Here is an 18,812-nt window from a genome sequence, read left to right as displayed (position 1 = left end):
TAAATATTTGTTGTGTGATGTTCTGTTTAAAGTATTTATATTTTCCCTCTAGTGCATGAATATTTATTGAGTGCCTGCTATGTGTCAGGCACACGAGATAAATCTGAGCCGACATAATATGAAAGACATCACTCTGCATGGAGCATACAGTCAAGTTGTCAATGTACCGTTACAACTGAGATAAGGGTTATGAGGAGAGGCACATGATGTGATCATGTATAAGGAGCTGAGTGAGATCTGAAGGAGGAGTAGGAATCAGGTCACAGGTAGGGATGGGTGGGGACAGTGGCCCAGTGGGTCCACTGGGAATTCATGTGGCTAGAGGACAGAAGCTAGACAGCGCACTGTGCCAGATAGTCTCCCAAAAAAGATGTTTTATAATAGAATCTTTTTTTTGGTGCTTCTTAGGGGTTTTGATTCAAAGGTTCCCATTGTATTACATATAATACTTTCTGATGATCCAAGTGGCTCTTGAACCAAATGAATACTTTTCTTAAGTTTATCTCTATAGACTGCCAATTTTCTTTGCCCAGAAAGAGCACAATCATGGCAATGCTGAATATTTCATGTGCCTTTCTTAACTAATTTGTATGAGTCTTTGACTTACACCCAATCTCATAACAGATTCAAAAGATAGAAATAATATTGAATATTAATTAAGCTAGAATGTTGTATTATTTTTAAACCAAAATAGAAACCCAGATAATGATCCCTTCAGGTTGGAAAACCATGGGTCAAGCATCATACATCATTTACTGTGCCTATTTATAGCTACATGAAGCACAGTGACTAATCTCTATTCTTTGAGAAAGTAGATACACACATGGGAAGAGATTCAAGAGTTCTAAAAGATATTCAGTAAAGTCTCTCTCCCACCTTTGGGACAGTCCCCCAGCTCCACCCCGCACCCAGAGCCCATCAGTGATATGAGGTTCTAGTGTCTTCTTCCAGAGATAGTCTCTTCACATGTAAGTGCATAATACATGTGTATGTAACTCTCCTTCCCTGACGTGAGGATTACAATGCTGTACTTGCTGTTCTGCAGTGACTTTTAGCTCACTTTAGGTGACAGTATCAAATAGTTAGTGGTTGGTGGCTTAATGATAAGAGTGTAACATATTCACAACTTAAACATTTTGAAACACAAAAATATAAAAACATTTGCTAATCTTTGGTTGTAGGGCCAAACATTTTCTTTGAAAATGATTCTGTTATTGGGGTTATGATTTCCATCAGTTTTGATTTCTTTTGTGTGGAACACAGACATAAAGATACTTTAAAAACAATTTGGGTACAGAATTCTATTAGTTTTTATATTATTATTTTTTTTTTTTTTTTTTTCTGCGGTACGCGGGCCTCTCACTGTTGTGGCCTCTCCCGCTGCGGAGCGCAGGCTCCGGACGCGCAGGCTCAGCGGCCATGGCTCACGGGCCCAGCCGCTCCGTGGCATGTGGGATCTTCCCGGATCGGGGCACGAACCCGTGTCCCCTGCATCGGCAGGTGGACTCTCAACTACCGCGCCACCAGGGAAGCCCAAGTTTTTTTTATTATTTTAACCTAAGTTTTTAATGGCTGCCTTCCCATGCCTAATTTGATAGTTTTTTCCCCATCTTTTAAATGTTATTTTTACGTGATTTTCAAAAAGTACATAACTCACTATGCAAACTCAAAATCTACAGAAATACACTCCTTAGACAATGAATGGTCTGTAATCACAAATCTCCAAGGTAACCATTGATCATGGTTTGGTGTCTGTCTCCTTCTAGATTTGTTTAGGTACTAATATAACTTGAATATGGAGACACACACACACACACAGGACATTTTATGATACAGTGACCAGGAAGCCTTTGTTTTAAGGGACTTATCTAGTGCTTCCCAATAGGAGGTGTTTAGAAATGTGTGAGGGGGCATTTTAGTTTTTTCAGAGACTGTCACTTAGCGCCCAAGGGCCAGGATCCTAAACATCCCCCGGTGAATGGGTGGGTCCCATATGATAAAGAATTATAGCATCCAAAATGATGGTGGCCCATTGAGAAACACTGTTTTCATGGAAATAGTGCTTCTTTTTGTCCTCATGTTTTATCCATTTACATAAGATTATATTAAATTACTTTACTATAATTCACTGAGCACTTGAATAAGGCAGGCTCCTTTTGAGTACAAGATGAAAAAGACACAGTCCTTGCCTCCCAGGAACTCACAGTCTTCTGTGTATAGCACTTGTAGATTGTGACAAGTACTCTAATGGAAACAAAGAGTATAACAGAGGAAGAGTTATACCTGGGGACATTTGAGATGGTGAGATAGGATCAGTTATACCTGGGGACATTTGAGATGGTTTCTTAGAAGAGATGAGCACTTTCAAGTGTAGGACTCTCACAATCAGAGATACTAGTGCCCAAAGTCGTGTCTTGGAAGAAGGAACAGGTGTGTCATCAGCTTTGCCACTTCTAGGTGAGCTCTGGGCATGGGGTGTGACAGCTTCTGCCACATGTTGCTCAGGTCATTGACTCTCGGCCACGTCTTCACTCTGGTTGCTTTTGCTACCACTGTGGCATGAGAAGTGTCCCGTGATGGTAGCTCGGGCCCTCTGCTTAGGGTGGGAATTCCAAGGAATGCCAGCTAGGATCCGTTCAAGCCAGCCAGCCCTGGGTATGGGACACAGGGTAGAGAGGACAAGAAAGGGGAGGCAGGACAAGAGATTCCAGACAGTGACAGTAAAACCCTATTCTGCTACATAGAGGCAGAGAAATCCTGGGAGGACACCCACAGTGACATTACATCATGCAGGTTGGTTGGGAGGAGGGGGATGAATATGAAAAAACAGTAATTTTCGAGACTAAAATTTAACTCTTCAAGGCTTAAACCTTCTAGTTTGGTTATCTTCTAAAGAGTTTGGATTTATATTTTCCTACTGATAAAGCTGACAATCGGGAACATCATCTTACTCTAAGGTTGTCAGTATTAGGTGATTATGCTGGAAATAAGCTTCATTCTTGGGGAGGTGGGCACTGCTTACACTGAATGCTTGCATTAAGCACCAGAATCCTGACCTAAATTAGCAGCTGGTGTCTGTCTGCTCTAGAAAGACATCTGTAGCAATATCTGAAAGAACTTTTTTTTTTTTTACTGACAAGTCCATATAGACCATAAAAGGATGATCTGGGAATGATGGAACCCAGCCTAAGGGTGAGTCCATATACTGTTTACCATACAGAAAACCTAAGCTGATTCATACATGAGGCACTTCTTTCCCATTAGGAACTGGTGTTCCTAATGAAACTCTAGCTAGGTGACATTGTCCTCTAGCTGAGGACATTGTCCCAATGGCCTCTAACCTGTCAAAATATTACTTTCTGAATCATGGTTCGTTGCTAGTCTGTCTGTCTTTTTTTTTTTTATGAATTTATTTATTTATTTATTGGCTGCATTGGGTCTTCGTTGCTGCAGGTAGGCTTTCTCTAGTTGCAGCGAGCGGGGGCTCCTCTTTGTTGTGGTGCGCGGGCTTCTCATTGCGGTGGCTTCTCTTGTTGCGGAGCACAGGCTCTAGGCACGCGGGCTTCAGTAGTTGTGGCTCATGGGCTCTAGAGCGCAGGCTCAGTAGTTGCGGCGCACGGGCTTAGTTGCTCCGCGGCATGTGGGATCTTCCCAGGCCAGGGCTTGAACCCGTGTCCCCTGCACTGGCAGGCGGATTCTTAATCACTGCACCACCAGGGAAGTCCTGCTAGTCTGTCTTCATCTCCACCCAGCCCTGGAGCAACACTTCTGTGCGTTGGAACACTGTGTCTTTGTGCGAGGGCTTGTACCACAAGCTGAGCGCATGTTCAGACTCCATCTGCAAATGCTCCATGTCTGGTTGATAAGAACCATCCTTATCCAGGGCATTTTGTTTTCATCCAGTGTTTTTTCTTTCTTGAGGAACTTTTCTGTTTCTCCATTAGAGGCTTTGCAACATGCTTGCTGCCAATTACTCATTCGGCTGAGAATGGGTTCTCTTTGCGTGGTGTTGCTCTTTCATCTCATATATCTGAGAGCATTGTAGGATAATCCTACTTAAATCTTTCTCTGCTGCTCATAACCTGTATTGTCTCTGGAATAGAGAATAATTTCCAGATTGGATCTGGGCTGGAAAAGTTCACTTATCTCTTCATAAATCCTTAGACTTTGATCCTTCTTACATCGTTCAAATACCCTCTCTGCCTGCAAATGCTTGAGGTTTTATGGTTAACCTTTCTATTGTTCCCTCTGCCTGTGATGCTTGTCCTTCCTCCTTTGTCCGTTTGCTTCTAACCCAAGTGTCCTGGGACCCCCAGGGGTAGCTAAGAACCTCTCCTTTGTGTAGCCATAGCACTTTGTGCAGACCTCTTAGGGTATTGTGTTTAACTTATTTGCTTCTGTGCCTGTCTCCCCACTAGACTAAGTTCCTTGCAGGCAAGGAGGATTTCTCTTCATTTTTATTCCCTTTCATCCAGCACAGTGTATGTTACATAGTGGTATCTCAGTTAATGTTTATTGAGCAAAATTCATGTTCTTTGTAATTTAGAAATGTTCTCAGGGGTTATTCAGTCATGTTATATTATAGATGGTTTAAATTAGAAAAGTAGGACATCATAATTAACCCACACTCTGTTAGGAATTGCAGGATGACTCTCAATTAATTGCTTCTGTATCTTGCTTCTGAAAAACAAAATAAAACAAAAAAACAAGTACCAGTTTCATTATAAGATAATCACCAATCAACTTATCCTGTCAACACTGTGGGTTGTGGTTTTGTAAGAAATTAGAAACTCATAAGTACTTTTCTCCTACCATTATATTTTGCTCAAATAAAGAATCAAGGAGTTTGACCAGTGATTTGGGTTTTCCATGGTGTAGTGTTTTCTGCTGAATCATCTGCTCCTTACCAGTTGTGTTCTTTACAGATCAGTTATCTATAACACCTGTTCTAAAATGGTCTTTATTTCTTGTCTGCTTTTATACTTATTGACTTCTTGTTGTGAAATAGGAAAGCAATGATGTTGTTTCTGAGCTATTTCACTGTAGGTGTTCAATGGGTCTCTGTATGTCACTGAGAGGCATTTTTCAGACTATTTTTCTGTATTTCCAGACCTCTTAATGCTCAGGCAAATTCTAGGACTCCAAACATATGCTCTGTATTCAGCATAAAGAATTTGTCCAGAAGATGATCTAGTAAAACATATTATAAATTCCTTTTTATTAGCAAATCCTTAATTTCATGAGTGTGTATGTATTCATTTCCTAGGGCTGCCATAACAAAGCACCACAGACTGGCTTTAAAACACAGAAATTTTATTTCCTTACAGTTCTGGAAGCTAAAAGTCCAAGATCAAGGTGTTGGCAGGATGTATGTCTTCTGAGGACTTCTCTCCTTGGCTTGTCTTCCAGTGTCTTCACCTGGTCTTCCCTCTGTGTCTGTCTCTGTCCTAATCTCTTCTTATCAGGACGCTAGTCATGTTGGATTAGGGCCTACCCATATTACATCATTTCACCTTAACCACCTCTTTAAAGGCCCTATCGCCATATCTAGCCACACTCTGAGATACTGGGGGTTAGGACTTAGACCTTCAACATATGAATTTTGGAGGGGACACCGTTCAGCCCATAACAGTGAATACTACGGCAGTTTAAATATCCCATTCAGATATTAAAGAGATTCTTAGGTTGCTGCAATACTTTTCAGTGATTATTCAATAAATATGTTGTCTACTTCTTTCCCTTTTCATAGATCAAAATGCTGCCTTCCTTTCTGCTCATCATTTTACACTTGCCGATTTTTTTAAGCCACCGGCTTCGCCAGAATGGTTGGTGAGGGAGGAATGCTAGTGTCCTCTCTCTTGGAATTCTGGGATAAAAGTTTTATCAGAAAAAAGAAGGATACTTGGACACTTTTCTTTAAAATAATAAGAATAGTAATAATAATACCTTTTATTGAGTGCTTATTATGGGCAACTCACTGTGTTGTAATTATCACAAGCCTGCAGAGTTGATGTTGTTGTCTACTTGATATATGAGGAAATTGAGGCTCTAGGAGATGAAGTAATTTGCGCTGGATACTCCTGATTTTGTGTTTTCACCTTTACAAAGAACTATCAGTTGTGAGATTAGAAACATGGAAAAGAATTGAAAGGTATATCAAGCTCGTAGTCACTGGGCTGGTTGGTGGCAATCCGAGACCTAAGGGTCCGAGAAATTACAGACTCCAGTGGCTGAATTCCACGGGGGTAGAGAGAGGTTTGAAGGCATAGCGCAACCTACCTCTTATGTGTTACTTAGGGCCAGGCCCTGTGGACTGTGGCCTGGATTGAATAGCGGTTGTCATGGTAACCCTGATTCAGAAGTGGGCTCAAAAGAAAGGGATAGGCAATATGAACACAAGGAAGATGTAGTACCAAATCTTTCTATGATGGGATTATGGGCAAGAATTACTTGGAGCTGCTTAGAATGAGCTAGGTCAGTGGTTCTCCACCTTTGGCTCAGTATCTGAATAACCTGGGGAGCTTTCAAAAGCATGGAGTCTGAGTTCCAATCCTAAAGAGCCTTAACTGAGGGTGGCATGGGCCTCAACACTGTAGTTTTTAACAGTTGCCCGAGTAAATCTGATGTACAGGCAGAGTTAATAAGAACTAATGAGCTAGGTCAGAGGTTGGCAAGCTATGGCCAGGGGCCAAATCTGGCCTACTGCCTGTTTTGTAGGACCCAGGAACTAAGAAAAGTTTCTATACTTTCAAGTGGTTGAAAACAAAATCACAAGAAGCATACTATTTTGTGATACATGAAAATTACATGAAATTTAAATTTCAGTGTTCATAATTCGAATTTTATTGGAACACAGCCATCCATGCTTATTCATTTACATACCGTCTATGGTTGCTTTCATGCTACAGCAGCAGAGTTGAGAATGTGCAAAAGACCTACAAGACCTATTTACTATATGGCCCTTTATAGAAAATGTTTGCTGACCATGAGTTAGGCTAAGTTGATGTCATCAGCAGGGCTGCTTTAGAACCTGGAAGGAAACATATTTGTGTAACTTGTGTGTTTGTATAGTGTATTTTGCATTTTAATCTCCTGTGGGCTTTTCGTTGCTGTTTCCTAGCATTGGGACCCTGGCTGACGGATTTATAGCAAGTTTGTTCAGCAAATTTTTTATCAAACAGGTTTGAAACATACTTTTTTCTTCAAAACATACAAGTAAAAAGAGCATAAAGTCCAAATAATATGACAACCCAGACCTTTTCGTTATTGAAGAGCTCCTAAATCCATTCTAATATCCATTTCCTATCCCATCCCCACCCCCTCAGCCCTTTTGTTGTCTTTCCCCATATTTCTTTCCGCTCCATATTTGCAGTTAATACCAGCTGGATGCCTCAGAGCATTTCGTTTCCTTGATCCAGTGTTGGAAAAAGAGGACACTGTTTATAAGAATGATTTTAATATAAAAATACAGTTGAGTAAGATTAGGAAAATACCACTGATTGTCAAATTGGTTTATTTCTTTTACCTTCTAGTTTTCATCCACTTGGATTTAGAACACAAGAAAAGCATTAAGGTTGGGGAAAATTAACAGATAATGGAAAACAACCAAGAAAAAGAAATCCCCTGGGTTGTGTTTTTGTAAAGAGAAGTAGCCACCGTTTGCTTCCAAACCAGCCTGTCTAGTTCAGAATGAGAGAGATGGTAACCTTATGCTTGGATTCACCATTTTAGGCCTTTGTTTATTTTGTTTTTACTCATAATTTTTGTGGTGGTGATTGTGAGAGTGAAAGCTAGAGGCTGATATATATTTATCAATTTTGTAAACATGTGATATCATGGATTTTTTTTTTTAAATAATGAACTTGTATCAATTGAACTGATAGGAAAAAGTGTTTGATTTCCAAATAGTTATTATTCATCATTGGATGACAGTTTTCAATGACCTTGAGAGTCTCTTTGTGAAACTGCTTGGTGTCTTGGGTATTGCACCCGGGGCCACATATTCACATGTTCTCATTTTTAGCCTGTCCTTCCCCCATCATAGTGAAGTGGCTACAATCCCAGGCATATTTACCCTACAGCCACCTGGAAGGAAGCCAGCAATGTCATTACAGATGGCAGTATGCCCAGACTATCTTAAAAAAGCATCATCTCTGCTACTAATTAAGTTTCAGGAAGGGTGATGTTTGCTTTTATATTAACAAGCATTTTGAAAAGGCTGAGAGCAGATATGTTAGAAGCAGTTTTCTTATTCCTAAGAGTTTATGGTTAAATTTAATTGTCCTTTAGCTTCCCCACTTCTGAGTTTGGAACACTGCCTGCTGGATGATGGATGTTTTGGGCAGGGGAAAAACTAGGTGATATTTGCATGTTTTGTATCTCTACCAGAGCCTCAACTTATTTTCCTTTGCTTTTTTTAGGGTTCTGTACATTGGCCTGGCCTGCAATACGGCTCGCTATATTTATATTTCCTACCTGGAAAATGCCTGGACTGTTCTCCCCATGGAAGTTCTTCAAGGCAAGTTAACAGTTGGAATTAGAATTATTTTTCTACCTGAGTTATGACTACATGAAAGTTCAGTGGCCCTCAGCATCTGACTCTACAAAGGAAGGGCAGAGGCACTGTTTTATGAGTTTGAAGTGGTTGTGAAGGAACAGGTTACGTCAGGGCGCTGGTTCTTCAGTTCCTCTGAGTGTTCTGTGTTTGTTGAGCTAAACAAAGCTGGATTATTTCCCACACCCTTGTGTTTAAACAAAGAAAGAGGAATTCTGCAATAAACTCTCATGTACAGCTGTTAGGTGTACACATCCAAAGGTGGTTTTAAATATAAAACGATTTATATTTTAAAGATTTTGGTATTTTTGTAGGTTAACTATGCTTACTGCAAAAAAAAAAAGGTCATAATTATTATATTTCTTCAGTTACTTTGATCACACCTAGTGATTTGTAACGCAAGCTTTATAGTCAGGCTGTTGTTTTCCCATGCACCTTTAAAATCTTTGCTCAAATATCCTGACCTGAGTTCTTCTCTTTGCTTCACTGGACCCTTCAACATGTCACTTTGAAAAAAATTTCTTGCCATGTGGCTTAAGAGCAGTGAAAACATTGATTTCTATTCATTAGCTCATATAATCCAGACTGTATCCCGAGAAGTTCTATTAGCAGCTTGGCTAAACCATTTGGTGATTGGCATTATGATTAAAATAAAGGTTCAGGATAACATCATTGGAGTTGAGGTCTTCCGGGGATGCCCAGGCTCCTAAATCATTAATTGTACCAAACAGTCTATGACTATATACAATTTTATTAGCTTTATAGATTGCCATTATCATTTTCCCTAACCCTGAGGATGCAAATGCCATACAATCAACATAATATCTAAGATGAAAGACTCACAATTATATATCTAAACAAAATGTATAAAATGCAAAAGCTCATTCACCAAATCCCATCGTGGCAATGAAAAAAAAAAAACCTATCCTAACTGAAAGGAGACATAATTTATAGTCACATTAAAATTACAAAATTCAAATATGTACACACTTTAAAGGTGCTTTTCTCAGGTCTGATGCAGTGGTATAAATGATGAAAAGAGATTTTGTTTATAAATATATAGAAAATGGAAATTTGGTCTTATAATAAGAAATTATTGTTTGTAATAATTAGAACTCTTGAATAGTCTTGAGGTGGGGCATACATCTCAGTATTGTGTCATGTAAGAAAAACAAAGCACAAAATATGAACTGCAGGAAAGAAATGTGCAACAACAAGGTATAAGCAACACAGCCTTAGGGGTTCCCACCTCTAATTCTGACTCTATTCTGTGAGGCAGGGTGCTCACCTGACTTAACTGCTTTATTTATTGGTATGACACCACGTGCAGACTCTTACTTAAAAAAAACAACAAAAAATAAAAAAACTGGTATACCTGTTATAATAATACATGCATATACCTTTTTCTCTCCTTTTAATTTAATATGAATTAGATTAAAAAGGATGGTTTGCATTAGTGACTTAAGAAAATAGAGCAGGGACTTCCCTGGTGGTCCAGTGGCTAAGACTCTGCGCTTCCCAGTGCAAGGGGCCTGGGTTCGGTCCCCGGTCAGGGAACTAGATCCCACATGCCGCAACTGAAGATCCTGTGTGCCGCAACTAAGACCCGGTGCAGCCAAATAAATAAATATATATATATTAAAAAAAAGAAAAGAGGGCAAAAGAGAGAAGCTTTTTTAAAACAGTGGTTAAAGAAGACATTTATAACGAGAAGAATTTTATAAGAGGGAAAAAACAAATGTTGTTGTGAATCGAAAATGTCTTTTTTCCTGTTAATTTATTAAAGATATGTTAAATAGCCACCAAGAGTCACGCAGCATACTGAGTGCTGGGAATATAATTAAAAAACAATATATTAACTTAGGCCTCAAGGTCTCACTGTCTGTTCTGGAAGCCAGATGTATAAATACATAATTGCTACCCAGTGTGTTAGATGGAATCAGAAAAATGTGCCAGGTAACAGAGAAGGAGCTCCATGGAGGGAATGATTAGCTTTGTGAAGCAGAGAGTGGGAGGATGATATTATTAAAAGATTCCCCAAGGAAATCACAGATAAGCTGGATTTTGAAGGGTGACCAGGACCCCACCCGGTGGCCTAAAGAGAAGCAGACATGTTGGCACAGAGAAGAGCCACGTGCCAAAGCACAGCCGTGGAGAGCAGAATGGCATCTCAGGAAACCTGAGTGGCAGGCTTTGGCTAGGGCTTGAGGGGTTTGTCACCCTAAGCTGCTGACCCAGTACATATTTTTATAATATATATTTATGTGCACCTTAGGGCAGTTATCCCTGCTTCCCGTGGCAGGCTACACTTCATACCTCTGTGTTTCATTTTATTTCCCCCGTGCCAGTAGAAACCTAGTTACTGATCTGAAGCAAGTAAAAAGGGGGAATCTGTAAATACGGGGAGTCTCCGCATCTAACAAACACAGGGCTCTGTGACCAGTTCCACAGAGCTCTTTGCGTCTAAAACTGGAGGAGACGGTTTCATTCCCTGGCAGAAGTGAGTGCTGAGTGTTTTGGCTGTACAACAAAAAATCCCTTGCCTTTGTTTGACCCATGCCCACCCTACGGAAAACAGTGGATTATCTATGTGGAATAAATCCTGTTTCATAGGAACACACTTCTGACTGAACAGGTTTGTTTTTCCAGTCTGAACTCTTCCAGATTTACAAGGCTCATCCAAATGACTTTAAAGTCCCTGTGCTTAAGGCAGCTCTACTTAGGATGCAGTAAAACAAGAAATGATGACAAAACACGGAATGATTTAATTACAGGACCAGCCCACTGTCATGATAGATGCCCCTTAATCCCTTGACTGGAACTGCTACCTGACGATTTCCAAAGACCCAGCCTTAGGAGTGGGGAGGGTGGGGAAGCAGGACATTGGCTCTCATCACTGATGGTCGTGACACTGAACAGTCAGCACTTCCACTCTTTGATTCCGGCCCCAGCGCCACACAGAGGGTCTTCTTAAAAAATAGAGGTGAGGGGCTTCCCTGGTGGCGCAGTGGTTGAGAGTCCGCCTGCCGATGCAGGGGACACGGGTTCGTGCCCCGGTCCGGGAAGATCCCACATGCCGCGGAGCGGCTGGGCCCGTGAGCCATGGCCACTGAGCCTGCGCGTCTGGAGCCAGTGCTCCGCAACGGGAGAGGCCACAACAGTGAGAGGCCCGCGTACCGCAAAAAAAAAAAAAAATAAGAGGTGAGGTCTAGCTCTTCAACCTTTCACCCCGTGCCTCATCCCTAAAACACCATGAGAACTAGTACCACCTAGTGGAGCAACGGAAGGGGAGGAGACAAGGGATGTGCTTTATTCCATATCTCTGGCTACTCATCTCTTCCTCTTTGGGGTTACCTGTAACTGATGTTATCCTTCATTCCCTGAAGCTCTTATTCATCATCTCAGCATGTGTCTCCTCAGGCTATGTTGGTAATAATTAGCTGATGGGATGGGGATAAAGCAAATTTCCTCCTCTCTAGACCCCTAGGAAGGAGGCTATGTGGGTATCTGTTTTGGGGTCAAGGTAAGACTGTTGGGGATTATGAGGATGTTTCTTTCCTATGATCTTTCTCACATTTAGTAGCCAGTGTCTCTTGCAGCCTTTTAGCCGTTCACTTGTCTTTTGCAGCAAACATGTTATTCAGTAGGCAACGGGTGCCACCATGTAAAGAAGCAGAAGATGTATTTCCTACTCATAATGAGCCTGTAATTTATTTTAAAAAGAGGCAGTGGGTCTAAGTGCCTAAAAGCATTGCTGGGTGCAGTGGAGGGATTAGGATAGTTTATATTTATTTATAGGATCTCATTTTAAGAACCCACATGTTTTTCTCCTTTACTTCTGTACGAGAAGCATTTAAACATATTCTTGATTGTGATCCGGAGTATACACTTCTGATAAAAATCACAGTCAAATTTTTTATGCTCATTTATATGCCGGTGTTTGTTGTGAATCCTTGCAAGACTTTGAGATGGATGTGATTCAAATTATTTTTGCTATTAAAATGTATTTAAGGAGAGTAAGGCCAGGCCAGGGCTGCTGTAACTAAAGAGGTCCTTTTGTGGTACTCAAATTAATGGCTCAAGCACTGAAGGGTGAAAATGAGGTCTGTGTCGCGTCCTTCTCTGCAGATTGCTTGATCAGTAGGATCCGGGTTAAGATTATGATGAAAGATGGTTTTTTAATGTCACCAGCAGGAGAGCTTGAACTGACACTTATGAAGCTTTACTCTCTTATTAGTATGCCTACTCAGCCGAGTGAGAATCATGTTTTCCTTCCTCTCAGGAAGAACATGGAGAAATTATGAAAGCATTACAATGTAGCCCTTATCTGACAGTGGAAATTCTAGCCGTGATTCCAGGCTGTTATCATCCATATTGGAAATTTTCTGTCTGACTTAACCCTTAAAACACAAGTAGCTTGTCACATGAATATATAAGATACACAAAATGCTCTAAGTTTAGTATTTCAGTGAATAAATTGGCATACGGATGTCATTGATGTTACTGCTAAAGTTAATTTTTAATCAGAATAGTCATAAATTGTAATAGAGCAGTTTTATTCTTTATCATTCCCATGCTTTACAGTTACTAAAAGGTCTTATACAATCTCTTAAAAATAGACATTATTTTGTCCCTTCAGAATTCATTTTAAATACTTCTGCTGCAAGAATCCTTTTCTGGCAAACTGCATCTGACACTTAGCTCTTCCTTTTCTGAATTGTTCTCAGAGTTATGGACTATGTTACACAGTTTAGCACTTAATTGTTACCCAATTATTTTATTTAACAAATACTAGTTTTACTTCCTGACTTAGTTTTAACCCTTAAGTGCAAAGACCACACCTTACAGTTTTTGAATTCTCCAAAGAAGCATGCACACAGGAAGATATACTGTAAATGCTTGTTGTTTGATTTCACAGTCCCCTGCAAAATGTACTATAGTTGATATTTTCTAATTATTAAAGCTTTTGAATAATAGAGGAAGTTCTATCTCAGAAGCTTATAAATATGTGAAGGAAAGCTGAAAACTAAGTTTAAAAGTTGAATCTTTAATATGTTAGCTTTTTCCCTGGGATACCATCCTGCCATCCATTGCACATTTGTAAACACAGCAGTGTGTTTTAATCATTTACTTACGTCCCCGCCTCATTCTACAAATTATTTGAGACAGCTTACCAAAACATGCAGTAAGCTGGAAACCATAAAGTGCTCAGGCTTGAATTAGACTATCTTGTATTCCAGCTCCCCTACCTATAAGCTCTGTGTCCTTCAGGCAAGCTGCTTCATCACTTTAAGCCTCTTAGACGTTTCTTAACCTACAGAATAGGTTAATGAGTATTAAATAGACTATTCTATGCAAAGTATATAGCATATTACCTGGCACATAGTTAGCCTTCAATAAATGTTAAATAACATGCAATAAAAGTAAAATAAAAAGTTATAATAAAAATCAGGACCAGGGGAAATGTAACTTAGAAGAGTCTACCCTCAGAGGTTACGTTGCAATTATGCATGACAGCCCGGCCATAAATGACTAGTCAGTGTACAGTGTTTTTAAAGTTATCTTTGGGGAAGTGAAATTTTTACTGGCTTTGCTGTAAAAGCAGTTCTCACGTGTGGCTTGCTATGAGGAGACATTGGGCATATAGTATATAGTGTTGTTAAGTCTTGACCTTAAACACAGGCAGTTTGGGGTGGCAGTCTCCTAAGACCTGTTTGAAGGTATGCCAAGGGTATAACGCCAGCATGTAAAATTCACAAAGGCCCCCAAAACATTGTTGTATTAGTTATAGACTTTTTTTTTTAAGCAACTTACATGTCTTTCTTTTTTTAACTTGCAAAGTGAAGCTTATAGAAACTTCATTTCTTCTTTCCGTTTTTACTCATACGTGGGAGTTGGAAGTTTTCTCCATTGTTACCCAGGGTACCTTTTATCCACAAGTGCTTTCTTCCTCATATCCCAGCCCGCAGGCCACTGCCTGCTCGGTTCGTTTCAGCTCTGTTTTGCTCAGCTGCTGTTACGTGTCAAGCCCTGTGCCAGGTCCTGGTATGTTTGTTCTCCTCAAGGAGCTCAGTCTGCTCCTCCTTCAGGTAAATCCTGCCCCCTTCCACCCGCCAGACTATAAGCTCTGTGATGGTTAAACACGTGTTCTGTATATTGTCACAGTCTCAGTGCAGAGCAGGGGCTCCGGCACGTGGTCTGGGTGCTCAGTAAGGACTATTGAGTGAATGAATGCGGGAGATTCTTGCAGTGCTGCACATGGGTGGGCGTGGAAGTGCTTGCGTGTCATATATAAAGTCTCTTTCATGCGACACAAGAAGGTTCATGAAGCTTCTGCTAGGTCCACTGCTCTTTGTGGGGTCCTCTACTCTTTCTGGAAGGTCCATTGCTGTTGGTGGCCCTGACTTTGGCAGAGATACTGGCTTGTTGTTCACCTGCTATTTCCTTTTCTTCATGGACACACACTGGACTCCACTTCCTAGCCTTCCTTGCAGTTAGGTATGAGCATATGACTGATTCTGCCCAGTGGAATGTAAGCAGGAATGACGTGTCACTTCTAAACCCAGCCCATAAAATTTTCCATGTGCCATCCTCTCTTCCGTCCTTTGCTGGATCTCGGTGCCCAGGGTAACCATGTGAGGAAGAAGACAGAGTCTCTGCAGCCTGGGTCCCTGAATGACTATGTGAAGCAGAGCTGCTACTCTTCCTGTCCCTTGACGATTGGACTTTATATGGGCAAGAAAAGAAAACATCTAATGGGTGAAACCACTAAGATTCTGAGGTTTCTCTCTTACAACAGGAGCATTACCTTAACCAATACTGACTCCTTTTATCGCCTGCCCAGTGGAGGGTTTGTTTTTGCTTTGGTTTTGGTTTTGTTTTCTTGCGTTGTTGTTTGAAGAGTAGTCTCTTACTGGTTTTTACCAGGTTGATCTTTCAGGAACTTTTTTTAATCTCAGCATTTGAGAGGTACACTGAGCTAATTGAAATGTATGCTTTGGTCCATCAATGGAAAAGGTTTGTCACAACTGCTTTAGTGTGCCACTGCTAAAGGGATATGTGTGTTGTGTTCAGTAAGCACAAGTCAGTGGCAGAGCAAGAAAAACAAAACAATACTAGTCCCCTGATACCGCATCAGTTCTCACCCCTCCCATGCCATTATGATGTGATTTCCCCCAAGCCAAGCAGCACTGTAGAAAAAGCAGCTGTCTTCTTGGGAAGAAAGGATTTTTTCTTGTTCATATCAATACATGCCATGTATTGCAATAGAGCATTCTTGTGGGCCGAGACTGAACAATCTTGAAATTCGTGTTGCAGGATCAGGTAAGAATGTTGAATATTATAAGGTAAAGAGTTATTTGGGGCATATAAAAAACTTGATATTATGTGTGATGTGAACTCTTTTAGGAGGGAGGGGAAGAAGGTAGGAAGAATGTACATTTTAAAAAAATTGATAGATTATTGGGCATGTTTGATATTATCAAGAAAACCTCTCACATTAGATGATTACATTTATTATAGAATACTTCTAACAGTGGTTATGAGGATGTATAGTATAGTACTTAAGCACTGAAGTTCTGAGCTTAGACACCTTGGGTTCAAATCCTGTTCCACTACCCTGTTGTCTGTGTCACTTTGAACAAGGCACTTTAATCTCTCTGTGCCTTTTTGGAAAATGAAGAAAAAAATGGTACCTATTACTAGGAAGAATAAAGGAGATAATCTTTGTAAAATACGTAGCACAGCTCCTGGTAGAGTAAGCTGCTATAATAACGTTATTAATGAGAGAAATGTTAATCATAATTATTTCTAATGGTTCTAGGTTATTCAAATGTAGTGTATTCACAAACAGTTAAGGTCTTGGCAGTAGGTGGTGTGAAAAGATCCCTGAGTTTCTGTTAGCCTTGAAGGTAATCCCAAGGGACCACAGTAAAGGTAGGAAAGGACTGAGAAGCTAAGTTTCCATGACCTATGTGGTCTTCGAGTGTTATTTGTTGTCAGTTAACATATGGTGTTGAATTGCCACTGAAACATATTTATTAAGCACCTGTTATGTGAGTTGGTGTTGAATTGCCACTCAAAATTATCAGTAGTTTTGTAACAAGTAGCCAAGGAAGAGTTGATAACATTGCAAGGAGAGTCAATTCATGTGCCTTTGTTACTACTGTCAGTCACGGAGGTAACATCCTTTTATTCTTACTGTTTGATCCACCAACTTAGTTACCTCATACTAAAAGGTTTAAAAAGGTATAGCTCTAGGGTAAACACATTTACCAGTGACACAATACATTTGCTTATTTATTTCATCATGTAGAGAATAATCATCTACTCCTTTTTCACACTTCTCTAATAAAAGGGAAAGAAGTAGAAACATTTTCTTTTTTTCTGCTTATGATATCTTTTACCCTCTAAATTTTAAAGGAAAGTTGTTTTATACCTAAAATACAATTTTACAAATACGGAAAATGGTGGAATTTATTCTTTTAGATTTCTAGATTGCTTTATTATAGAGGACCAGAACACAAGTGTAGTAAAAATATTGGCAAGAGTTTCAGATTATTAATATGATTACTAGGTTGCATACTCAAGTTTAAGGACAAGAACCAAAACTCCACAATTGTCATTTGTATACAAGGTATTGTTATCAACCCAATCCCCTCTTGTGGATTTACATTTGCTAGTTCTTTTCTAGGAAGCAATATGGATTCTTCTATTTACATGGTATTTTGAAATAAAGGTATTTCAGAGAAACCAAGTTTAATTCTACATCTACCCTGGAAAATGTTGGAACATACAAGCCAAATGGCTTTCATTCTTCTGCTTTTAGTACCAGAGAAAAAATTTTTTACTGAATGCTTTACTATTTTTCCCTTCAGTTAATGCCCTGAGTTGCTTTAAAGAGTGTAGTTTCCAGTGATCTAATCAGTCCCAAAAAAGCAATGAGGAAACTCTGGAATTCTAACTACAGAGAATCTTTTATAACTGCCACTTAATACCAGCCAACAAATTTTAACAATAGTTTAAAAGTATCCTAATTTAAGTCATCCTGCTGGAAAATGCTTTAATTATCTTAGAAGACTCAAAGGTTTAGAAAACCCTTAGAATTAAAAAAAAAAAAAGAAACCCTATTATTGGAAGATTTTGTGTGTGTCCAAGCCTTCACATTTAAGAGAATAACTGCTAGAATTATATTTGATCTAGAATTATAGCAAAAGTATATTTGTTACTGTTTTGGTCACATAAATACATAGACCCATCTTTGTCTACTTGTAAATCCTGTAATTGATTGGTCAAACATAGACATAACAATAGACTTGGCATCACCATTAAAGTTAATTGACAACCATTTGATGTGGTTTCAGGTCTTTGATGATTCATCTTTAAGAAATAATTTCCAAAATCTACGCTGGATGTTACTATTGAATCTAATTAATGTTGAATAAATTTCATTTTATTTCTCATAATATTTTTGAGTTTTTTCCTTAGTGTTAATGAAAAACTATGCATATCTGAAAAGAAATGGAGTTAGCTGCATCTTTAATAATCTATTCTTTAAAACATATAATATTTTAATTGTGTATTACTGTGTCAACATTTACAGTTAAGACTCTATCCAGGCATTATTCAATTCTGAGAAGGCTGGCATTATCTAAGGTACTGCAATTGTTTAGTCAGATAAAGCAAACACTTCATTTGAATTCTGTGGAAATTAGTGTGCATACTGCCTCTCCCATCTTTCTAGTTAAAAAACAGCCTACCTGAAATTATTACTGAAACATATAAGAAAAATTATTTTGATATTTCTCAGTTTACTATAGGGCATATAATCTAATATACCCAGTGAAAATAGTGTTTATTCTATTATGGATCTACTTAAGTAAAATCATCCTGGTAATTTGATTATATGTCCGACATTGTGAATTTTACCTTGTTAGGTGCTGGATATTTTTGTATTCCTACAGATATTCTTGAGCTTTGTTCCGGGACACAACTAGATTACTTGGAACTAGTGTGATCCTTTTGCGTCTTGCTTTTAAACATCACTTAGATGGTACCAGAGCAGTGTTTAAACTAGGGCTAACCCTTTCATAATACTAACACAAGACCCTTTTGAGTACTCTACCAATCCCAGGAATCATGAGTTTTTCCAGTGTGGCTGGTGGAAACAGGTATTATTCCCAGCCCTGTATGGGTTCTGAGGAATGCTTTCTGTAATGCTTTTGGGCGGTTCTTTCCCTGGCTTTGGATAGTTTCTATA

The 18,812-nt window shown here is 39.4% G+C and overlaps 1 protein-coding gene across 8 annotated transcripts in view; it reads left to right on the top strand.

The window, feature by feature from the left end:
• Positions 1-18,812, top strand: part of MFSD6 (major facilitator superfamily domain containing 6) — a 75,004-nt gene that overhangs the window by 45,657 nt on the left and 10,535 nt on the right. For all 8 annotated transcript variants that reach the window (XR_016393984.1, XM_089915968.1, XM_089915972.1 and 5 more), the window contains one exon: positions 8,421-8,518. Coding sequence is in view for 7 of the 8 variants with exons in the window: in XM_089915968.1 (XP_089772094.1) it covers positions 8,421-8,518 (98 nt within the window). In the remaining variant the exon portion in view is untranslated. The remainder of the gene's footprint in view (positions 1-8,420; positions 8,519-18,812) is intronic.

This window comes from Delphinapterus leucas, chromosome 8 (genome assembly GCF_059928025.1).
Source record: "Delphinapterus leucas isolate spDelLeu-1000000601 "Yukka" chromosome 8, BTC_Dleu_Yukka2, whole genome shotgun sequence".
NCBI lineage: Eukaryota > Metazoa > Chordata > Mammalia > Artiodactyla > Monodontidae > Delphinapterus > Delphinapterus leucas.
Note: the sequence above shows the minus strand (reverse complement) of the source record. Positions and strands in the feature narration are given on the sequence as shown.